We start from the raw sequence: 26,151 nt of genomic DNA, 5'->3' as shown, positions 1-26,151 counted from the left end.
CCTTAAATATTTTAATCTTATTGATTAACTAAAAATCTTGTATACTGAACTTACTGTTTACACTACCACTACAACAACGCTTGCAATTACATTGTCTGATATGAGCGTTTCGATAACCAAATTATCGTCTTCAGAGACCGAATTAAAGAAAAATTGAAATTGTATTTTCTCATGTGGGGCATATATTTTTGATTTTCAGAATGAGGCAATGACCGGAACTCACACACAAAACCCAATTATTTCGAGAATAACTTTAGCCCTTATGGAAGATACAGGATGGTATATAGCTAACTATTCTATGGCAGAAGATATGTCATGGGGAAAGAACCTAGGGTGTGATTTCGTGATGAAAAGCTGCAAAGATTGGATAACAATGAAATCAGCTAAGTAAGTTTTTTTCTAATTATCATAATTTTTTATTACTTATAATTCTGTTAACTTTTGTCTTCAAACGGACAATCTAGAATTTCAATTTTGCCTATTTTTTGGTGTAATGCTGTTTTATATTATTATTACTTTGTCAAAAGTTATTTTAATACTTGGTTTTTTCTCGTAGGGGTTTTTCTATCCATCCATTTTGCAACAAAGTAAAGCGTGATCCTCTACAAACCGAATGTACTGATGATCGAACATCAGTTGCCCTATGTAACCTTGTGGAACACCAGAAACAACTTCCTCAACTGTATCAGGTGAATTGAAACTTCATTTTTATTTATAAATTCACAAAAAGACATAATTAATACAATTATTCCTTTTTGCAATAAACTGTAATGATTATTTTGAATTGTTTGTAATAAAATTTCTATAAAAATAATTATAAAAAGAGAATTAGAAAAAATATGAAAACAGAGAACGATGCGTGGAGGATCCGGAGGAATATTGAGCTGAGACAGATGTATGGCAAGCCAGATTTGGTGGCGTTTATCCGGAGGGCACGCCTGAGGTGGTTGGGACACATGGAGAAGATGCATTCTGATCGATACTCGCGCAGAACCATGTATTGAGTTCCTAGAGGACGCTGCCTGAGGGGAAAATCGCGCCTTCGTTGGTTGGAGACCGTTGAGACGGACCTGATCCAGCTAGAGGTTCGACGTTAGAGGATTGGCAGTCGATTGTTGAGAAGGCTTTGGTTCTCAAAGGACCGTAGCGCCGGTTAATTAAGAAGAAGAAGAAAGAAGATAAAAAACATAGTTTGGTGTATTATTTAAATCACTATTTCTATTTATTCTATAGTGGATTTTGTTCACAATATTTAATGTCAAACAATCGTTTTTTATTTATAGAATTTTGATTATATACAATTTGTGGAGAACGGCAGAGAAGGATATTATGGAGGATCAGTATCCCTCGCAGATTATTGTCCCTATATTCAAGAATTCACATGGCGATCGAAAAACGTAGTTGTCAGAGGTTCACATTGTCAGTATGTTGAAAATAATCCATGTAAGTATATTTCAATCACTTCAATAAAATTAGTTACTAGTAGTAGGGAAGGTACATGCAATTGGAGTATCAGATCATAGTCCTCTCTTATTAAGTATATCTCACCAGTGAATCTTCCTAGCGACTAAATGATTAATAAAAAAAATCAAAAGAACTCACATTCAGGCAGCTATTAAAGCTATCATTGATTTGAATCTGAGACTAGAGTGCCCAATAAATAGGTAAAAATACCAAGTTGTATTTAGTTTGGGTTCCTTTGCATACAGCAATCAAACTTAATTGGGTACTTGCATGGTTTGGTTGGTTGGTTGTTGATAGTTTAAATATTTCAGTTAGGCCGCCATATTGTGTGACGTCATAAAATTCACCTTCACATAGAAAAGAGTTTGAACACATCTTATTGGTTTGGAGTTTTGGTAGGAATGGGAAAATGAAAGTGAAATGCTTTGGAAGGGTTAGATCCCCCCAGAAAGTTAATGGGAACTTCAAAACCTTTTCAGTAGTTTTCTTACAGGGTATCTCCATCACAGGAACCACTTGAAGGAATTAGGTCGTGTAAATTCTATTGGAGGAGAATGAAATTCCAACTCATCTAGCTCTAGAATGTTTTACCATTGCTTGTATATACTCGGAACCTGTAGGATCTAACTTTTTCAAATCCAGAATAAATATTGGAGAATGTTGAATATATATATATATATATATATATATATATATATATATATATATATATATATATATATATATATATTATAAGTGGACACAATAAATTATGAAGGCAATTCAACTCCTAATCAACATGAATTAGTAATTATGAAATTATGAGATGGAAATTATATTGACAATAAGACTCCAGAACAAATTGTATTTTTGGCGTTGATATCTGACGAGATTACAATCTATGAAGTAGTTTCTTGGTTAATTTATTTATATAAAATTAGATGTTTATTAATTTGCTAATAATAACTGTTTTGGACTATTTTATTTTGTTTCTCTTAGCACCGGACAAAAATTTCGCTTTGGAGAAATACGGTGAAAAATCTCGATGTTTTGAACATACTAACCAAATGTGGGAAGAGAGATCCTGTAAACAAATGCGACAGTGGCAACACTGGGGATCGGGCTGTTATGCTTATAGATGTGAAAATGGACGATTGCATATATTGGTAAGAATCTATTTCATATAAAGTTGATAATACTTACGAGTAAATTTATTTGTAGGTTGGAAATTACTCTTATGAGTGCTACCATCCAAACCAAGAAATATCCATACGGATAATTAGTAATGGTTGGCTCCATAAAGGAGCGATTGTGTGCCCTCCATGTAAAGAAATTTGTGCCGTATGTATACAGTTTGTTTAAGCATTAATATCATGTGAAATTAATAAAATATTTTGTAATTGATTGCTCAAATTGTCTTTTATGAAAATTTGCGCAACAACAAAATTCAGTAAAAACTGAATCTTTTGGTATTTTCCGTTTTATTCTTAATAAATAATCCATTATTGAAGACACTTCCATTTTCAATAATATATCTTGAAAAAATGATGTAATTCTATTAGTTTTTTTATAATATACCTTGTTTTGAAAATTTTGACTCTTAAATTTCAAACTCAACTCCTGTCAACTTCATTCTCCCTTCGTTGTAAGCTGCTTCTATAGCCAATTCGAGAATATTTCATAACTGCGATCGGATTAACTCGATCAGGTTCGGAATGTTAGAAAACGATTAAAAAATCTTTCTTGCTAAAGAATCTAACTTTTCAAAACACAAAAGTCTTGAAAATGCTTTTGGAGTCATCAAAGCTAAGGGAGTACAGAATTGTGCTATCGCTTTGGCGTTGGTCCTTTCAGTTTTTTTGCTACTTTCTCGGCAAAAGTAGCAATTATGATCGGCTTGACGCGATCAGGATCTTAATGTTCGGAAACTAACCCGTATCACGTTAATTTTTGTTCGTAAACCAATCGGGTTAATTGAGTCGTGTAGTTATGTGATATGATTCTTTCAACCCCGATAGCCCTGTGGGTAAATATGATCAGCCGACGTTTTTTTTATTTGTCTATGGTATGTCGAACGTTTCTGCCCAAAAAACCCTTAGATTACTATTAGACGGCATCTTTCCTTAAAGCTCAAGAGGAAACTTACTTATCTGGGCTACGGTCGCTAGAGATAGCCTACAAAGAACTTTCTAAAAATTACGTGTCCTTCATTCTTTATAATTCCCTTATAGCCATTAGGTGAAATTAGATTCATTGATGTCATATCAGTATTATTAGTTTTTATTGAACACCATGTTTACACCACCGCTACGCCAACACTCACTATTACACGCGTTTCGATAAACAAGTTTTCGTTTTGGTTATAGAAACGTGCGTCAGACAGTGTTGGTGTAGTGGTGGTGTAAACAGTCTGCTCACTATTAAGATTAGGAGTTATAAAATGTCCATATTGTTGAATTGAATTATTGATGAAAAATTTATTACTTACAGAAAGAATTTAGCTCAAGAGGTGAACGCTGTAAAATGCGAGATGAATCACCTCCTTCAACTTCATACCCAAGAGACGACTTACAGTGTGGCTGCCATATTGCCAAAGCTAGCAGTCTTCTTCTACTTCTCTCAATTATAGGAACACTAGCATTTATATGACAATAGATATAAGTAGATCATATATTATCTATACTATATTATCTGTATGTTGTTTAATCAGTGTCATACTATGAGGTTTTAGTTGTTTTTTTCAAAATAAGACATCATGTGCATGTCATCGACTGATTTAATCTAAAAATACTAAAATCTCTCAGATTTAGATGGTTTCAAATCTTTTCTTACAATTTTTTAGTTTGTTAAAACTACGAACAATCGAATTCAATTGTGATAAAACAGATAAGTAAGTGATTCAATCACCTAATTAGAACGAAGTATTTTTTAGTTGAAAGGTGTAAAAAAGGTTTTGAAACTTTTAAGTCACACTTTCTCTTTCTAATAATTTTCTACATAGTATTATTTCAATTTTCCACCTTCTATAGTTAATTCTTAAAGATATAAATAAATCGTGACCAAACTTCCCCACCAACGAACTCAAGATATCAGACTAAGGCATTATTAGTTTTAATATTAAAAAAACCAACTGTAACGTTTTTGACACCTTGCTCAATGGATTTGTAATGCCGGCTGTACATGCTCATTGATATAACCTGAGAGAGAATAAACCTTGAATCCAATAAAATTGCGTACAGGGAAAGCTGAAATTACTCTCGCTAAACGTTTTGTCTATGTTCTGGCATTGAGGTTAAAATAATCAGGAGTGGTCAGCACCAAGAACTCTTCCATAAGGAACTTGAATTCCACACAATCTAATTTTAATTTTAGTGACATTAACAAGAAAAATGATCATATTTATCACTCGAGAATTGACGATAGTCATACTAAACTCAATTGATTCAGTGATTTATGCTACATCGGGTACATAAACTTTGCAGCGGTGGTAAGTTATATGGCAAATTTTTTGTTATAGAATAATGAGAGGTTTTCAAGACCAATTGCAAGATGTCACATCCACCTTGTGTTGTTTTTGAATATATATCAAAATAATGGAACTGTGGGAAGGCTGGAGTTTCCATGACACAAACCATGTAATCCATTATTAAGTTGTTTATTTACATTTTACTATAAAGTGAGATATAATGTCTTTGTAATTTTTGACGTCAGTAGAAAATCTGACAATTTTGGTTTAGTAAACCGCCCTATTCTTTGAAGAAGTGTCCTTGGGTCAATATATAGGAAAAAGTTTCACTTTTAGAGGTTATGTTTCTGATGTCACTTGGCATTTGAATATTGTATGCTTCAAGCTCCTTTTTATTTATCATGGTAGTTTGTCTATGTATTTTTCACAAATTTCTGATTTTTTTGTAACAATATGTAAATAAACCAATTAAAACACGGACATAAAATAGAAAAGCGAATATACTTAATACTAAGTACTTTTTTAGTTGATTCTTATTGTACTGCTTGACTAATTTTAGACCAAGTTAGTCAACGAGAGATATTCATGTACAAGCCGCCCAAGAGTTTCCGTATTAATCACTAAATCATTAGGTAATTAAATTTTATTATTTTTTCAGTTCTTTGGCAAGTCTATGGGAGCAGATTCAAACACTTATTGAAAATATTTGCTCGTTCTATTAAATCATTTTAATGAAATTTATTATTATTTTATACTTTATAGGGTACTAATCTGGCTATATTCTACGACATTTCTTTGTTTTTGGAGACTACACAAAATAATTAAATTAAAGTCTTTGATTTGCTTTCGAATTGTCCAGCTTTAATCTTCTTATAATACTCAAAATCCTGTGGTCAGTTAAGTTCCATTCCTTTTGGTCCCAAGATTTATTCATCATGTATAATATAAGCAAAAAAGCTAATTATATCTGTTAATTCTTGATAAGTCTGGTATTCCCTCAATCTATTAATCTTTGAAGTTAGTTGCAATGACCTCGCAATAACACTTAAATCATTATCCACGTTTCAAATAAATTAATTTCAATTATATGTTTCCAAAACTTTAATCAATAATTTATTTTATTAACAGGTGAGTATTTAGTTATAACCATATACATTTATAATAAGCCACGTTTAAAATAACATGACCTCAAAATAATATATTGATTCTTCAAGTTTGGAACACTGTATCAATAATACGAGGTCTGGCTATTAAATAACGAGACTGGTTACAAAAATTTTATTCTAAAAATTATTCTACATTCAAATGCCAGACCTCGTACATAGACTCGCTTCTAATAATTTAAATGTTTGTTTTGTTACGAATTGAAATATTTGAAAAAGTTAATGTATGTCATCTGTGTCTAGACATTTGAAGGGACTTAGCAAAGCCCCACTTTATTCACGCATAGATCTTCACTGAATTACTTCCTGGTTAATATTATCTTTCTATTTCGATGTTTTTGTTTAATCTAAGAAGTATTTTTAAAATTGCCTGGATGCATTTATTATAAAAGGTTTATCAAGTAACATGTACACGTTGCTAAGTTTCGTAGTTTATCACGATTTTGAAAAAAATTTAGGATATTTAGAATAATTAGTTTGAAATTGTTTAATAATTAATCATTTATATAACTTGTATATATCTGCTCCCATCTGTGTAAATCATAACAAAAGGTAGAATATACCGTATTTTTAGTAATTTTGTTTTAAGTTAAGAATTAGCTCAGTTTTTATATTTACATTCCAAAATTAATCGTGGCTGTGTTGACAAGTTTATTACTTTGTAACAAGAATAGTATGTAATTCATTGAGTGCGATGTTTTCTTTTTTATTTTTTCTGTACCAACGTCGTCCTCGAATTTGGTTTGTATCTTAACCAATCTATTGTGATGTATTAGTTACGTTCCACATTCGTTACATTCAGTTTTAACTGAATTACTCCAATAAATTAGAATCAAACGTTGTCTTTAGTATTAGGAACCAATGTACTATTTATTTACAAAGAATCCATTATATGGCATAAGTATACAATAAAATTCCTTCATGTAATGTACCTTGTTGTTTTTTTCCTCACCTCTTCTTGTAGCTAGAGAAGTATAAGTTGATTAGACTACGTTAATAACCCCCAAAGGATATTTTTGGTATCTTTGAAGTGCTTGTTACAGAGGTGTGACTCTTCTGGCTTATACAGGAAATATGTAACAAAGTCTAAGAGAATCCGCGAGTAGGTTCCACGTCCTTAGGCCTTTTGAAAATATGTCCTACCAAAAAAGGCTAGGTTATGTAGGAAGCCACTTTGGTTAGGCTTTTATGTATCATAAGGGTTTTGGGAGACTTTGTTATTTTCTCAGTTCAAAAAAAAAGAATGTATTGTTACAGAACATGTTGAGATATTTTCCAAATATTGTTTTTGATTACTATCATATTTTAGACTAGGAAATAAAAAATAAAAATTGTTAGATTTAATCTGGGTTACTTTCTATCAAATGAATTCAGTGTAGTATATACAAAAAAAGTAATTTTGACTTACATCTTTCTATGTAGTGTTTCATCAATATAACTTGTTAAATATTCCGCGATTTTTTGCTATAAAAATTCTTTCAGCATATTTTGTAACCACATCTCGTATAAGTATTAAAAATGTAATTACTGTTTGATTCATTTAATTCGATATATATATATATATATATATATATATATATATATATATATATATATATATATATATATATATATATCTGCAAACTATTCGTTTTTCTTAATAATTGAAAAATGAACTCATTTCAACATTTTATTTATAAACGATGCATTATGATGACATATAAAATTACAATAAAAATTACATTTATATATATATATATATATATATATATATATATATATATATATATTGTAATTTATTTTTTAACGGGTGCTTTTACATTTGTAATTCGTGTAAATAAATTCCAAGTGATGAATGTGTAGAAACTACAATATAAAAACCTATCTAACCATACTTGTACTTTTCAATGCACCAAATTTTTTATGTTTGATATTTAAAAACATATCGAAATAAATATCTTGTTTAAAAGCACACAATAACTACAAAGCGAAGTTAATTGTATTAGATTTATATCAGTTGGTATAAAACCTTAGATTTTTTAGTCCAGGAGTAATCGGCCCATGAGTATCGAAAATTATTCCACCTCAATTTTTTCGTGCTTTTTTTTTCTCTTCAAATTGCCCTACTTATGATATACAAGCATGTTACTATGAAACAACCCCGTGTCATATTGTTTAAGCCGAAATTGTTTAAACAATAACAAGGAATTGTTATCTTTCAACCAATTAAATTATTTTTTTTTTCTATTCTATATACAAATAGAAAAAGTTTTAAGACTTATCGCGATAAGGTTAATAAATATATAAATGGTTCTAAATGTTCTTGATTTTAGGTCTCTTCTGTTCTAAAATCTAAAACACCAAAAGAACCACCACAAAAGAAGTAATAATATAATTGTACTAATTGTGATGCTGTCTACATAGGGCTAACATCTCAGTATTTAGAACATAGACTAAGAAGTCATCAGTACGATAAAAAAAGAAAGCTGCGTTAACGAACCATGAAATATCAAAAAATACACGAAAAAGAGAATTTTTAGAAATTATAATAAAACTACAAATAATTTGATTGATTGAAGTACTCCTACATATTTGACATGTAAGGACTAAGGAAAAATCAATTTTTTATGAAAACATTTTCTATTGGAAAAAAAACTAATTTTAAAACAGAAGTGACCTAAAATCAAGAACATTTAGATGCATTAATATATCAAAAGGTCTAAGAAATGAGAAATTAAAGAAATTTATGTATATGAATATAATAAAAAAGTAAAAATAAATAAAAATCTCAAAGATACGATCATAGACGAGCCATACCCTAAAAATATTTCTTAAAATCATACACCAAAGAATATTCCGAAATTGTGAAAGAGACATAAGTGATTCACAATTTGGGTTTAGGCAAGGGTTAGGCACAAGAAAGGCAATAGTCGCAACACAAGTGCTTGTCCAGAACTGCTATGACAAGAGAAAGGACGTTTGCCTCTGTTTCATAGATTATTAAAAGGTATTCGATCACGTACAGCGCCACAAACTAATGCAGCTCCTCAAAAGGATCGATATAGATCAGAAAGATGTTCGATGCATTGAAAACCTATACTGGAACTCAACAGCGCAATTAAAACTAGACAACAGTATGTCCGACAAGATACAAATCAAAAGGGGGGTGCGACAAGGATGCATTTTGACTCCACTCTTATTCAATTTATATTCAGCAGAAATTTTCCATGAGGCCCTAGAAGATATAGAAATGGGAATCAAAGTTAATCGGACGTGGATTAATAATATAAATAATAAATAATTTTGATAATATGCACGACCTACAATAACTGATCAATAGGCCTAAACATCAATATCAAAAAAACAAAATTTATGATTATTTCAAGAAACATAGATATGTTTAAAAACGTTATCATAAGATGCCCTTAGAGAGGGTGGATAAATTCAAATATCTGAGAATCTGGCTCCTTGAAGACTGGGCATCAGACAAAGAAATAAATAAAATGTCGTATTGAACAAGCCAGACAGGCATTCTTGAGGTTTCGAAGAGTTGTCCCGGTTTTGATCTTAACCTACGACTGAGGTTCGTGAAGTGCTACGTTTGGTCGGTGCTTCTCTACGGCGTGGAAGTCTGGACATTGAAGACGACTGCGATTAACAAGTTGAAGGCTTTCGAGATGTGGCTGCACTGCAGAATCCTTGGACGGCTAGATTGAAAAATGAAGAAGAAGAAGAGAGGGATCGGAAGAAAGAGACGATCATAGCTGCGATACATCAGGCAGTGAACATGACTACACGATATACAATCCTTAATACACACCACAAGAATAGTTTTCGGTCCTCCTGGACTCTTTGAACTGTCAGTTAATTATTTCCATTCTAAAGGGCAGGGAGAGATTGAGTGGGGCTTGTGACAAATTGTACCAAAAAGATCTTTTATTCTGTTTATGGTTTAAAACTTTTTTGAAATAAGTAAAAAAAATTACATCTGAGATTTCGTGAAACAATTTATATTGAATATGTGGAGTTTAGCAGACATGGTTAAAAATGGGATATTCTAAAACCTACCATGACATCAACATTTCCATAACACTACCTGATCTTTCGAGTTATAAATGAATCTATGGAAGACTCGAAGGATGACAGTGTGATTGTAATTGTTGGTTTATAGGTTTTCTCAAAATTTAGCTCATTAATTCTCAAATGACCCATAAAATTATGATCGAATCCCCAGCTCATATTTTATTCAATTTTATGAATCTGTGTAATCGCCAAGAAAGAATGAATCCTCTAGTTTATATATCTGATTTGAATCAATTACAAAACTTGTTTTAATCCACGATAGAATATTTTAATATTGAACAAATCAAATTGTTTTTGTCCGTAAAAGGGTTAGACCACCCTAACATAACCTAACCAAACTATAAACAAGATTCACTTTGATTTCCCGTTGAAAGTAGTTACAATGGCCTTGCAGTCGCAGTTACGGTACCCCAAACATGTTTTTAAAGTTATAACGTTATAACGTTTCAAGCGTAAAGGTGATAAACTTGATTGGTCGACTGTGGTTAAGTCTGGAAGCACCGCACTGAGGTAGTTGGCGAGGGCCCACGTCTCGCTAAGTCACTGTTTATGTTAATTGGTCAAAAAACAATAAAAAATATTACTTATTCTTTATCTCGTCGTTATTACATATTACATGAAATAATTATTTATGTGAGAAAAAAAAACAATTAATTAACAAATAAGGATTTGCGCAGAGTATAGTATTATATTTAGTTGAAAAAGGGGTAGGTATAGACAATAGGTATACAATTTAGCTAGGTGCAAAATAAATAATAGTGGAGGTTATTAATTGCAAACATATTGGGAATGGTACAACTTCTGTGGGTCTCTATGTATATTGAGAATTGCTACCTCGGATTTATTTTAAAATCGTCAATAGAAGTAAATTATTTATTCTGATGATGATACATTTTCGCATGGTCTCATTTCAACTTCTAAAACACCCAATGACTTGTAGATCTATTATTAATAGAAAAAATATAATTGTATTTCGAGAAATTAAGTAGCAAAACTTTTAGGTACGTTTACAGTGAAAAAATCTAAGTGGTATCCATCTTATTAAAAAGATGGATTACTAAATTTTGACACATTTTATGACCTATACATTAACGCAGTACGAAAATCTTTTTGGACGGAAACAGTTCAAAATCGAAGCAAAAGCTATCTATCAATTCCTATTTTCTATTGTGCAGTTTTATTATTTTTTGTGAAGGAGTACTTGAGTCAAAAAAAATCTTCACGCTTCTCAGTAAACCTTTGCTAAAGCTGCGACAAAAATTACTAAACCGGGTAACATCGTGTTCATTGCAGCACCTAAAACAAAAAAATAAAATACCATATCATAGTTTTGGTTTTAAATTTTTTTCACCATAGTTTTCGAAATTTCACCATATTTTTTTTACCGATTATGTGTAGCTAGACTCGACGCTTATTGGCTGTTTTGAAAAAATCAAATGAACGACTTCTTGTTTTTAATAAAATGTTAACGTTTAATTTAGCAATTTCTATGCATAATGCATAATTAAATAATTTAAGATTTTTAAGCATTAATACATGTTCTAGAATTTCGATGGTTTTAAGTTTTTGATTCATAATGTCTATGATCGGTAATTGTCCTCTGTATACAAAAGTTTTTTTCATTATTATTCTTATTTTTATAAGAAAATTGTTTTCTGGAAGATCAAATCCTGTTTTTTAATTTTATTTGTTGGTATAAAATTACTCCCACTTCAATTAGACTAATGCCCCACAACAATGCTGAAAAATTTCAAAATGACAAGTGACGTTATTTAGAAATACCTACGTAAATGAAAACTAGCTACATTTTCTGTTTTGACATTTGACAGATTTAACGTCAGTTGATCTAAATGAAGATCGTTTACACTAAATTGAACTGAGCTTGTATTTGAAATAATCAATACTAATAAATATAAAAAAATTTACCAAAAACCGCTCACGAAACTGTATAATGTGTGTTTATAAATTAGAATATAATTACCGTAAACTACCCCTAAAACTAGTTCTATAATTTGAAAGAATAATATTAATCACGATATGAACAAACAATAATAGTTTCTGTTTATACACGCAGAACACTTTGTTGTTAAATAGGCAGGGCCGTATTTGTGATTTTTCTGCTAGTAGATATTAGATTTTTTTCTTCAGAAGGTATTTCAATATTTCTTAAATTAATCAATACCAAACATCCGTTTTTGACTTTCCACAATCTTATTTACTTCTAAATTCATCTCTTTTTATTCGTTTCAACTTTTCCCAGTGGATTTTTGTTTAGCATCAACTTTGATAACCTCTTTCTATTTAATATCTCCAAAAGTACTAGACATCTTATTCTTTGTGCATTGATTTGCGTTCAACTTTTTTCCCATTTCATATAACATGGCTTTCTTTTTTCTTGTTTTCTCAATCTATTTTCTCCAGAAATATTCACGTTACTTATAGGCATATATTTTTTTCAACTGACATGTAAAATACACAATCATTATATTAAATATCAAAAAAGTCACACCATGTATCACGTTGATCAGTTTCTGAAACACTTTACCTCGTACACATATTTACATATTTATTTTCCTTATAATGGAACGGAAAGCATTTTCCTGTAACTGTAAAACACTTTTTAAAATTAACTTTGCTTTACAACGACCAAAACATTGTATATATTTCTGATTCTTTATACAAACCTAAAAATAAACAGTATGTTTATCGACCCGATGCGATACATTTGTAATAAACAATGGACGTCAGCTTAGTTTCAAAAGGTGTATATGTTAAAGGTTTAAGGAATAATTCCAATTTCAAATGACAGACAGAATCGTTAAGTTTGATCTTTTTTTCCAGGTAAAAATTTTTGTATTTGTTTTATTTGCAAAGAATTTATTTCAATTCAATTCAGTTCACGTCTGTTACCCTGTTTAAACCAAACTTCCTTACAGGCAGGTACATTTTGCTCGTCCAAGTAGCATCTGTTTAAATTACCTATGGTAGATCAAACAAAATTGTCGGCAAGGGTTTTTAAACAAGTTTTTATAATCTGCAATTGATATTCGGAAAACTATACCATAGAAATATACACTAATATATTGGTTAGAGTATTTATTTTCTTATATAAGGTGTTCCGGAACTTGACGCCAAAAATTCGGGAGCGAGTAGATGACGCGTCTTATGAGAATTTTTTTTATGTCACAGCATTATTTTCACGTCACCTACTCACACCAGAATTTTTGGCATCAAGTCCCGGAACACCTTGTATTTCTTAAATTTTTTAGGTACGTATGTTTTGATATTTTAAGAGAGAACTTTGAATTTAAGCTACTAATAAACTTACCACTACACTGTCCTCCATTAGGAAATAAACCCTCCGTACATTGACATATTAATATTGGATTATTATTACCATTTGGTGGGAAATTATTTGATTTCTTGTCTTTTGGTTCTACACACACAGCGTTGTCCACACATTCATTATCATTTTGACATATATGGTTGGGTCCTAAACAAATATATAAGATAAGTAGCTAGATAAAAATAACGTTTACATATTGATATGTCCAATTTTAAACCAATTTATTTTTCAAAAAAATATAGTTTGATACCTTTTGTTTCCTTTTAGAGACAAATCTATGTAAACGGACATTTCAACAGTAACATACAGCCCTAATTCAAAGATCAATAACAAAATCTCAAATAGGCCAAAAGAGTTCAAAGACCATGATGTTTTATTCATATCAGTCTTATTTCTAACGGTATAAAGGGTTGCCATATTCCTTATTAGGCATATGCAAATACAGCGATTTCACAACGGAATCAGAATCATAAATTTGGCCTTTCACTTCTTACACGATACCTAAATTTTATTGAAATAGGACAAAAGGTGAAACTATTTGGTTTCTATCTGATGACAGAAACTATATCTATAGCCACCGTAGTGCACACTTGATCTTTTCCATATACCGGTGGAATTATCTGGAGAATACGCATTAGATTTTTGTCTAGGTGACACCCAGAAGTATCTTAAAGGTGACAGTCGTTAAAAAACATTCTATCATGCTAAAATAAGTATCGCTATCCAAGGGCGTAGCTACAATTTTATTTTGGGGGGTGCTGAAATAAGCAGGAAAGTTATGAGGATGTAGCAGTTTCATTGGTATAAAAAAACGGACAGGAAACAAAATTATAAAAAAAGTCGGTTTAGAACAGAATACTTATATTATATATCTATAATTAGTTAATTAGTACTACAGTTAGTTGTAAATTTAAGATTGCTTTTATACCACGAGAAATTACAATAGAATTTATCTTCTTTGCCATTGTTGCCAAAAGTGACAATCCCGACCACTCAATAAACATTGAACCGAACAAGTATCCAAACCCAGGAAGCAATCTGTAAGTGAAGGCGGGCGATTATTTGCTAAAAGCACATACTTCTAGCCACTGAGCTAGTGCAATCCACACGTGTTTTGTATTAATCACTAAACACTTACAGTAATTAAAGGCGGATTTGCCACCTGTACGCTCTTTTGCCGCTCCTACTAACCTCAAAAATTAGTTCCCAATTATTTCAATTACATTTTTTATTAATAAAATTTGTAGAAGTTGTCATTGCTTATTCTCCCCAAAAAGAATTTTTAAAAGACATTATTTTGAACGAAGAAAATTCGAATCATGTACTACTTTTAAAATAAGGTTCATAGTACATAGCAGCGTTGTTTGCGGCCAAGGACAGTTGAGCAAATAGGTGTCGAGTCCCACATGACGATATCAAAGGCCGATGTCCTTTGAGAAGCTGATGAATCGTTTTTTTTAACTTTTTGATATCGTTATTCAACTTGTAAGACTTGCTCAAGTGTTTGAACCAAGTGTTGGGCACTCACAAATGACGTGGTTTGCAGTTTCATCCTCCTCCACAAATTAGCTGCACTCCGGATCGTTCGTGAGTGAGTTAAGGTAAGGTATGAATGAAGTAATAATAATAAGTAAACAAGTAACGTTGATACATATTTTTTCTTAATTATGTGATGTTATTCTAGTTAAATCACAAAAACATCTCAATATATTTGTGCAGACCTGTGAATTCGTAAAATCATGATCTGCTTTTTTTCGTGCCAAAAATAGGAGCAACGTAGCTATCTCAAATTTCTCTTTAAATTGAAAATAACCTCGACTGAGTACTATAAATTGTTGCAAGAGGCTTACGGGAACAATTCTCTATCTCGCGCGAGTGTTTTTGAGTGGTGTAAGCGCTTTAGGGAGGGCCGAGAGAGCACTGAAGATGACCAGCGCCCAAGTCGCTTTGTGAATGTTTCAACTCCGGAAACAGTGACCAAAATCAACCAAATTGTGCGTGCAGTTCGTCGAATGAGCATCCGGATGATTGCCGAGGCTGTAAACGCCGATAAAGAAACGGTTAAAAAATTTTTACACATGAGAAAAGTCTGTGCGAAGCTGGTGCCAAAAAATCTGACTCCTGATCAACAGCTCTTGCGTCAACAGGACTGCTCAGATGTCTTTGAAAAGTTAGACAAAGAACTGTTTTGAAACGGACCCGATTTGAGTCGATGGAAGCGGTAAAGCAAAAAACGGCAGAGCTCCTGAAGGCCCTCACCAAAGAAGACTTCCAGTACTGCTTCGATCAATGAAAAAAGTGTATTGAAAGGTGTGTAGTGAAATGTGGGCAGTATATTGAAGGTGAGCATTAGAATATAGAATAATTTTTATAATAAAACACTTTTTCGTAACCAGTTTCGTTATTTAATAGCCAGACCTTGTATTTAACAAAGGATTAAGGAATTGTTTGTAGAAACGTTCAATTATTTAGTATACTGCACATAACACTATATTTCAGTTTTCACCTTCTTTTGATTCCCTATATAATTAATAATTTTCTAGATTATAAATTTAATTAAAACATTTTTCAACAAAATTTACCGAACCTGAAATTTACCGCAGTAGGCTACAACTTACTCAGGCTGCTGGTAACACTAACCAAAGTTTAAATTAACCTCAAATGTTAGTAATTTATTTTAGTGAATAAATTTGAATATAAATAATTGTGCCTATTCCTAATAGTTTCTTTCAGAAATATGGAATAAAATGTATAGGAGATAAATATAAACAGATAGTAATTCAACATTCCTTATTAAAATGTTTTTCGATTTCTAAAGGCCGCTTAATGTGATGCAATACAACGTGCAATGTAATGCAAAATGCAATATTTCTTGATCAAAATCATGCGCAGATGAAGTTCAGCTTATTGCTACATGCAAGATCTCGCATTTACAATATTATCGATTTTATGACATTTTTTATTGCGTGTAATTTACAATTCAAGGGAAAAATGAGGTTCTGATCTGCTGATACGTCTCTCGCAAAGAATTTCTGAGTTATTCTACGTTTTATTTAACGTTTTCTAACTGTTTCTTTATCTATTCTCAACTAATTTTTGTATGTTTTTTTGTCTTAATCTTTAGTTAAACTCTCCTTGTTCTATCCATCCAGAGCCACCATCGTCTGTGTGCTCTTTTATGTCTATCAGACTCCAGAAGCAAGATGGAGACGATATAATTATTACTAGTCACGCACTGACTCCTTTTTTTCTTGTTTACTTCACCTAGCTTTGTTATTTTTATTTTTTGAATGTTCAAACTATTAAATAAAGCTTGAGATTGGAACTATGTTTACTTTTACTTTTGGAATTTTTATTAGCGGCAACCATGATGCAATGGTAAGAGAAGTGGTCTTTTAGGAATTTGCAATTGAAATATGAAATGTGTGTGCTCAACATTTCTTGATGTTTTTATTTCAATTTTCTCTTTAACATCTATTGTGCACTATTGGTCCGACCAGCTGAGATAATGTGGAACTTTATTAACTTTTGTATAACGCCCTGTTAATAGTATATAATCAAATCTCGTTGGGGTGATGCTGTTGAATAAAAGTTTGATATTTTCTGCTACAGAAATTTTATATAAAACAGAGAGACTATAATTGTTTAATAATTTCATAATGTCTCTTTGTCGTATTTGACGCAATATCGAATAAATTTTTAATCAAAAAGGAAATTCCAAAGCAAATAAAATTACCTTTAATTTGTGCCTTACATATTCCATTCAAAGGATGACTATTGTCTCCACATAAGCAGTATTGGCGTAAGCACGTTGTTCCCTTGATTAATGTACAATTGTTTTGATTTGTACATGGTTTTCCACCTACTGTAATAATAAAAAAAAAGACTTAACTTAGCGTGTTAGAGAAAAATCACGTTAAACATTTAATTAGAAGTTCTGAAAACGTTTTTGATATTCATACTAAATATACTTGCAACTACACTATTTGACGCGCGTTTCGACATTAAATTTATCGTCTTCAGAGACCGAAGGTAAATTTAGTTATCGAGATGGGCGTCAAAAAAAGTGTATTATTAGTATTTACAGTATAGATCGTTTTGTCATAGCTTTCTAATGATAAAAAAATTTTTACCAATCATAGGAACGCCCAAAAATCGCTTTATCGTTCCTCTGGATGAGTATTTGTTTCAAAGATTTCAAACATCGTTCTTCACTTGATAAACGATTAGTTCTTAGCTTGACAAAATGATAAAGTAACAAGATGAACTACCCTTTAATAGGCATTATTGTCAATGAAAAATCTACCAATAAGAAACTTGAAAACAAAAAAAAGAGGAGAATGTGAGAATGGACAAAAATTTTCAATGATTTCAGCAAATAACTGAATAATAACTGAATAATAATAAAAAATTTATATTTATCCATGAATTGATGAAATTCATGGTTTTGTAATAATGATTATTGACGATTTAACTAATGAAAAAGCTGCGATAGTAAAATATATTGAATCGGATGGACAATATTATATTGGATCATAATATTACCATCGCAATAAAATATCTAATAATTTATTGTTTATCATTTGCGACATATTTGCTCACATGAAACATCAAAGGTTTTAATAAATTAGCACATATAGTTCAAGTGGAAAAACCAAAAATATTAGAAATAACGAATTTGATACGAGATATTTGTAATAATTTTTAGTATCTAACAAAAAATTGTGAAAAAAAGCTTATGGTACTTATAAATTTGAAAAAACTACCACTGTGAAAGCTGAAGAAAAAGATAACGCATAGAACGTAACAAACAAAACTTGTTTTCATGATGAAAAGAAAACCACTAAATATGGAAATGATAGAAATTGTCGATGTCGTGAATTTTCCTATTATAAAAAGTAATAAAAGCCAAAAATTATCGATATAAAATAAAACGGTATCATCTCGTACCAATTGTAGTTTGTACAGGCCCTTGATTATTGGATTTTCCAAAAGTGGTTAGTCCATGAGCGTGGTTAAACCCCGCGAACACCAAAATTATTGGAATTATAGACACTGTCACACACAAAGCGTTCATCTTGCACTGAACAGTCTTAAAGGCTTCTCACAAGATTTTGCAATCACAGTCTTCGTTGAAATGCGTTGTTGCTGCTGCAACCTTATTAACCTATAATACGCTTGCGTCTTTTCTCTTTAAGTCATGCACGTGTTAGTTTTCCAATACCCGGTAGCCGAATAATAATAAAAGAAATCAAGTAATACACAGATATTAATTAGCAATCATTGCGTGATTGTCTTCTACAACTTCTGTCGGTAATTTTCACTTCAAGTATTTCGGAAGCAAGTAAAAAGATCAACATAATTTTATAGAGTATTGACTATATAAATGAATTTATAATACGCAAAAAATCCAGAGGCGGCTTGTATCTAGTGGCATTTGTAATTTAAAAAACAACCAGTATAATATCTAAATTCCAAACATATATAGAAGATACTCTCGTTTGAAGTCAATAAAACGCACGGTTTAGAAGATCTTTTAATTTCAAATTATTGTATATATAGAGAAGAAATTTTAAAAATTGTTGAGGACTTTCACATTAAACTATATAGAAACCAGACTCAAGTAGGAACATCAGAAAATGCATCCCACATATTAAACCAGGGATTCAAAAACATGCCAATGATAACAAATGAAAAGGTCCTAAAATCGTTGTCAGAAATGAAGAAGAAAACCACAGGGCGAAGGAAGACGGTATTGTGGTGCAAGCCATCTTCAATAAATGCTTAGTGGAGGAAACGACCCCAAAATTGTGGAACAATGCCACTATTGTATGCTGTACACCTACGAGGATGGAACCAACAAAGAAAACACAAAAATTTTCGAAAAAATTATATTCATCTTTCAACGTAATCTTCTTTTAGCTCCATACACTTTTCCACGTGGTGTTCAATAAGCTCGATACCCTTTTTATAATAAGATTCAGCAAGCTACTCAAAATAGTCATTATTTGCCGACATCACTTTTAATTGTTGGAAAATCTTTGACCACCGAGACTCTTTTTCAAGTCTGGGAACAGAAAATAATCTTAGGGAGTTAAATCCGGCGAAAAGGGTGCATGATGTAGCAATTTAAACTTTAATTAATCAATTTTGGCCATTGCAATAACGGATGTGTGAGCTGGTGCATTGTCTCCATGGAACAACATTTTCTTCTTAGCCAAATGCTTGATTTCTTCACTAAAACATTGTAAAAAGTTCGCATAATACTCACAGTTGATAGTTTCTCCTTTTTCAAGATAGTCATTGAAAATTATCCCACGTGAATCCCAAAAAACCGACGCCATGATCTTGCCTGCAGATGGAACGATCTTTGCCTTATTTGGAGCTGGCTCTCTATTTTCAGTCGATAGTTGTTGTTCTTTTATTTCGTGTGTAAAGTGATAGACCCACATTCTCCATGGTTACGAAACGTGGATCCATCCATCTTCATGACTCTGTTTCTGTTTCCTTGTGAGCAAACGCTGCACCCATCTTGCGTACAGGGGTTTCTCATGTCCAAATGTCCAGTTAATATGCGATGTACAACACTTTTTTAAATGCCTACTGTGTCAGCTAGGTCGCACACTTTCAGTCGACGATAATCCACTACCGCCTTGGGGATTTCACCTCATTTGGTCGATGCTGGTCTTCGCAGGACGTGAGTATTGACCAAAATCATTACTGCGCGGCTGACTAACAAACTTGACTTATATCAGCTTAGAGAGCAGGCTTCCGAGTTGGATATGGAATGACCATTTCCACGTGATAAAATAATCAATAGGAAGAAGTGTAGAATACAAAAAGCCCATAGTAGTATTATTCGTCGACTATGAAAAAACATTTGACTGCCGTATATTTCTATATTACGGCAGATATATCTGAAGGTTGAAGTACATGCAGAAAACGGCACCCAACGAGGTGACACTTCTTCGAAACTCTCAAAATATTTGTTTAAAAATGCCGAACTAAACAGTAAGGGCATAAAGATGAATACAGAAAAGCTAAACCATTTGAGTTTTGCTGACGATATTATGTTGATCTCAGACCGAGGCAAATAAAATGAACTCAGAACTATCTACAGCTTCCCATAGAGTAGGCTTATATTTAAACATTGCCAGGACCCAATTTATGACAAATTTAGACCCCAATTGTAACCTAACGGAAAAGAAATCTAATACGTAACATCCTACAAATATCTGGAACATGAGATTAGAATGTGAAGAGACAATTAAATCTGAGAACTAAACAAAAGGACTTGAGCTACATTTGGCAAGTTAAGACATGTATTCGAGTCATATATATGTAACGATACATCTGATACGAAAGGTATGTGACCAATGTGCCCTCCAGGTATTGACTTAACTTTTAGAAACACTAACATTGATACAATTACGAGGAACGAAGAGCTGAGTGAAAGATCAAAAGTTATGGATGCAACTAAAAAAGATTGTTAAGTTCTAGATAAACGAAGGGTATACTAGAATTGCGTCCCAGGGATGAAGCATACAGAAACAGGGGATCACCGCCGACGAGATGTACGGACGATTTGGAAAATATATCTTCCAACTGGATCCAAGTTTCCAAAAACCAAACAGATTGATGTAGATTAAGAGGTGCTTATATCCAGTAGTGGATAGGCTGCTAAATGATTTCACATATAATCCTTCTTAATCAATCCATGATGTTATATATGAACACAAAAAATTTTCTACAATATCTGTTACATCGGAATTATGCACGATATGTGACAGATCAATGAGAACGATGTGGAAGTAAAATTAGAAGTAGCTTTGATATACTTGTTTGTTGTTTCCTTAAGAAAACGAAAAGGTCGTGATGTTAAGTCCACTGATAGAAATTACTTACAAGTTTTCAGGTTGATTGTCATAATGGCTGCCACGAGCCAAAACTTATCCTCTTTTCTGAGTGCCTTTCAACTCTCTAAGAGTAAAAGAAAACTTTGTGTATTTACTTGTTGTATAACACGTGATCCATCATTGGCTATAACAAAAAATAATCGGTTGTTTCCAAATTTATCCCTATCAAAATAAAAATTTCCATTTTCTACATTATTGAAGCTAGAACATTAGTTTGGCTCGCCGTATAATGTCCAGTTTCTTAACAAGATCTTAAGCCGATAACATTTTAGCGGCCATAGCGGCGCCTTGAAGAAACCACCTCACGCAATCAGTTACGTCACAACCTGCAACCCCCTGCTGAAATTTTACCTCACATATAAATGAGCGTAACGATAGAAAAATTCCCTCTCTCTATAACTTCTAGGCGGGTATTTTTGGTCGAAGAAAAATAATTATATACACAACCTATCAGATACATTTGATATAGATGACGTCAAAACTGATTCGATCGAATAGCCGAATCGGGGTATTCTAATTTGCATATTTTGATAATAGTTATTATTTGTTTGGTAGTCTTTTTTGAACATTGCATAGATTGGATCTAAGTATTTGTATGTTTGGATTTGGGGCCTATTATCTTATCCTTTCTTGCTGCAATGTGGAAAACCCTGTGTTTTACATCTGATCCATTAATCCCATTGCTTTCGAATGTGGGATGGCTTCAATTACCAGACATCTTCGTCTTCTATTTTATGCGCTCCCAAGTGCAGTGCCCTGAAACTCTTCAATGTTTCACACTTCGAAAGAATGTAGATAGAACCTGCACCCCGTATTATCTTCTAGGTCTAGCATCTTCAGGTGTTTGTTAATCCGACAGTGACCAATAGAACTCCTGTTAGTATTCGTAGATTGTTCCTACTTAGGTTGATACATTCTGCAGACCTACTCTGGTTATAGCTTCTTAGAAGAGTCTTTGCCTTTCTCAGCCCTTGTAGGTTGTGCCTAAAATTGGTTTTGCTCCTATTTACCTTCTTTTCCAGTGCTTTTTCCATTGCTCTGTAGCTGATACCATAGGTCCCATGAAGGGCCTATCAGCTATTTCATTTTACTTTGTTTTGGTGTGTCCCGGAAATCTAAGTGTTTGCATTTACAAAGTTCTGCAGAAGAGAATACTTAGAATTGAATACATAGAGGCAAAAGACATTGTTCGCTACTCTCAATTTAAATTTTGACAGCCAACAATTTGTAAAAAAACTCTCTCTCCTTGAAACCAGTTACTTCAACCTAGTTTCTTGGTGTAAGTATGACCTATGTCTCTCCAAGATATTATCCGTTAATAAATTCTATGATAATTTTACAAATAAAATCAATATATCCCGTACGAATGTATATAATATACTTATTCAGCTGGCAACAAGTCATTAAAACGTTAATTTATATAATCCTTTGTATTCAAAAGTGTAATACTTTAAAATCTGTAGATTTGCATGTACTTCCTCAATAAAATTATACCGAAAGGTATTGCGCTCCTTTTAACAATATTTTTCTAAGCACATTAATTTTGATTAAATCTATTGCAGAAGGTTAAAGGTCGACCAAACGTTATGTTATGTTATAAATGTTATATAGTTCGTTCCTCATGATAGACAACGTTCCAATCTCGTCAACATCTACAGGTATATCGCTCGTTTCCTTCTTCTACGAGGGGGTACCCAAAAATACCCGGAATTATTTTTTAAATGCTATATATTTACAAAGCAACCTTATCCCCTTCAAAATACTCTCCATTACAAGTAATACATTTGTCCCAGCGGTGCTTCCACTGTTCGAAACATTGTTTGAACTCATCTTTAGAGATGGCTGCAAGTTCCTGTCTCGTTCTTTTCTTGATGTCTTCAATTTTTTCAAATCGCCGTCCTTTCATGCCCCTTTTCATGCGCGGTAACAACATGAAGTCGCACGGAGCCAGGTCGGGCGAGTAAGGTGCGTGGGGCAGCGGAACCATGTTATTTTTAACCAAAAACTGGCTAACAGTAATGGCTAAGTGTACAGGTGCGTTGTCATGGTGGAAAAACCAGTCACCTGTTTGCTAAGCCGATCTCCAAGATATTCCATTGATTTCAGACAGTTGATCAATTGTCTGTGTGCACGAAATCTTTCAACATTTTCATCGATTCGGGCACTTGATGGACGTCTAGAGCGACAATTGTCATCAATCGACATGTCGCCATTTTTAAATCGAAAAAAACCACTCATACACTTGAGTTTTCCCCATAGCATTACTTTTGTAAGCAGTTTTCAACATTAAAACAGTTTAGGTAGCGTTTTTACCGAGTAGAAAACAAAATTTTACATTGGCACTTTGTTCACTTAAATTTGCCATCATAAAAAAACGAAGCAGCAGTGAAACAGCACTAGCAAAAACGGTCACTAGTGACGAACAGAACGTGGCAGGTCAAAGGCCCGCGCGGCACTGAACTGGCGGCAGAAATCAGTTCTACAAAAGCTCCACCCATGGCAATGCTATTCCGGTTACTTCTGGGTACCTCCTCGTATATATTCCCTCATCCTTGCTCTATGTTGTCACTCCACCTCTTCCGTGGTCGACCTCTACTCCATGTTCCATTTGGAGATTTATCACCCGCCATTTTTATCATTATATCGTGTGTCATTCGTCTTGGTTCCATTGTTACTTATGCTGTCACGTGATCGTTCGATGTTTTCGATTCCTTCTCGGCCTAGTAGTGTTTTTTCAGTGATCCGTTCGAGAATTTTCAGTTCTGTGGTTTCGTTCTTGATATTTCTGGCCTTGTTTCTAATGCTTAGTTTGTTATCATTTTGTTACTTGTCTTAGGAGTTCGTTTCGGAATAGTACGTTGTGAAGACGTCCCGTAACCTTTTTTGCTCTAGCTACTTGTCCTCTTTAACCTCATATTTCACATCTTCATAGGTAGTTATGTCATTCTCTGTTGCATTATTTGATATTTTAGTTCTAATTTGTATCTAATACGATATTTCGATGTATGACTTTTCCATCGAGATAATCATATATAATTGATAACGAATGAAATGAAAAAATTCGATTTGATCAATGTACCTTCAAGCAGTGCTGTTCTTCAAATAATTCTTTTTGTGTGTATGTCACAAAGTATACCATGAATAGCAAACTTTGTGACTTCATGGACATCCCACTGACCTCTAATTATTTTTTTACGCATTCATGGATCTTTTGTAGGTCGGCATCAACCTTTGAGGGTCGATATCTTCATGGACTTTGTGTATTAATTTGTGAGTTTTTCGTGATCCTTACTATAACTTACTTGGGGACTTTAAGCTAAAATAGTAATACGCAAATCGATTTATCCAGATAAAATCCACCATCTAAAATTTCATGCACGATAGGCTGTGACAAAATGCCTCTAAAAACCAAACGGACGTACACAATTTGGAGCTTTTGGTACATGTTGATTTTTTTTTTAATTTTAATTAGATATGCGGTGCTGATAAAAAGCTCTCTACGATTATTTTTATAAATATTCATATGGATTGTATAATAACGTCAAAAAGGGGAAATTTTGATATAAACTGGAATATAAACGATGAAATATTGTGTCAATGTGGAAACTTGTCAGATAGATTTTCGGCCCACATTTTAACTATCCCTTATTTATCTTAGATCTAAATTTATATATTCACAATAAAATAAACTCTGCCAGTATGGCCGTTGGGCGGATTGAGTAGCTCAACGACCATGCTGCCGGTCCCAAGCCCGGATAAAAGAGGAGGGTTGTAAGGCAATGCTAGCTACCTACCTCATGTAAAACAGCCATTTGCTCAGAGAACGAAGAAAGTAGCCTCGGATAGGACTGATAAAACTTATAGCGACCCGGCAAAGTTAAGGAAAAAACGATTTTGGAAGCGACAACAATTGCGAATAGCCACCTGGAATGTTACATCAATTGCTAACAAAGACCAAGAAACCATAATAGAGCTTAAGAAACATAAAATAGACATATGTGCCTTGTCAGAGACGAAAAAGAAAGGAGCTGGCAACTTTAGAATCGCGGAGTATACATTGATATATAATGGGAAACCAAAAGATGAAAGAGCAGCATCGGGAGTAGGCCTATTAGTGCACGAGAAATACGACAAAAACATAATAGACATAAAGTATATAAGCGACAGACTGCTATAAACCACGTTTAAATTTACAGAAACAACTAAAACCCATATATTAAGCGTGTATGCTCCTGATACGAGTAAAAGTCAAGAAGAAACAGACTCATTCTATGATGAACTGCAGATCACCATGGATAAGATACCGAAGCAAGACGAAATTATGATACTAGGGGATTTTAATGGAACGATTGGTAACGAGGTTATTAGTGGAATTAAGAATCGGTTTAACGAAGAAAAACTCAACAGCAATGGAGAACAACTCATACAATTCTGTGCACATAATGAACTACGCATTAACAACACGTTTTATCCCCATAAACAACAGCACAAGTATACGTTCGAGAACACAAGAGGACATAAATCGATTATAGACTACATTATTACAAACAGAAATATTCATCCCTCAAAAATATTAGATGTCAGAACATTAACCTCAGTAAACACAGGGACTAACCACCATATGGTGCCTAGCCATAATGCGGAACTGCGTACAAAGGAAAACCCAGAACAAACCGAAAGTGACAGAAAAGCTGAACATAGAAAGCCTTAGCGATGATACCACAAAATACCTCTACCAACAAAGACTAAGGAAGG

The 26,151-nt window shown here is 32.8% G+C and overlaps 2 protein-coding genes across 2 annotated transcripts in view; one reads left to right on the top strand and one right to left on the bottom strand.

Annotated features, from left to right (window-relative positions):
• LOC130451385 (leishmanolysin-like peptidase) overlaps window positions 1-7,097 on the top strand; it is a 43,804-nt gene extending 36,707 nt beyond the window's left edge. Inside the window, exons 8-13 of the mRNA XM_056790362.1 lie at window positions 200-387; window positions 557-689; window positions 1,284-1,443; window positions 2,443-2,609; window positions 2,665-2,784; window positions 3,934-7,097. Of these exons, the coding sequence (XP_056646340.1) occupies window positions 200-387; window positions 557-689; window positions 1,284-1,443; window positions 2,443-2,609; window positions 2,665-2,784; window positions 3,934-4,092 (927 nt within the window). The 3' untranslated portion in view covers window positions 4,093-7,097. The remainder of the gene's footprint in view (window positions 1-199; window positions 388-556; window positions 690-1,283; window positions 1,444-2,442; window positions 2,610-2,664; window positions 2,785-3,933) is intronic.
• Window positions 7,098-10,714: 3,617 nt separating this feature from the next.
• LOC130450900 (uncharacterized) lies at window positions 10,715-18,622 on the bottom strand. The gene is made up of 4 exons (XM_056789610.1): window positions 18,431-18,622; window positions 17,217-17,345; window positions 13,463-13,627; window positions 10,715-11,430 (listed from the first exon to the last, which is right to left on the bottom strand). The coding sequence occupies exons 1-4, from the start codon at window positions 18,555-18,557 to the stop codon at window positions 11,363-11,365; spliced, it is 489 nt and encodes a 162-aa protein (XP_056645588.1). The 5' UTR covers window positions 18,558-18,622; the 3' UTR covers window positions 10,715-11,362.
• Between the last annotated feature and the right edge of the window lie 7,529 nt (window positions 18,623-26,151).

This window comes from Diorhabda sublineata, chromosome X (assembly GCF_026230105.1).
Source record: "Diorhabda sublineata isolate icDioSubl1.1 chromosome X, icDioSubl1.1, whole genome shotgun sequence".
In the NCBI taxonomy this organism is placed as follows: Eukaryota; Metazoa; Arthropoda; class Insecta; order Coleoptera; family Chrysomelidae; genus Diorhabda; species Diorhabda sublineata.
This window is presented reverse-complemented; position numbering and strand designations above follow the sequence as displayed.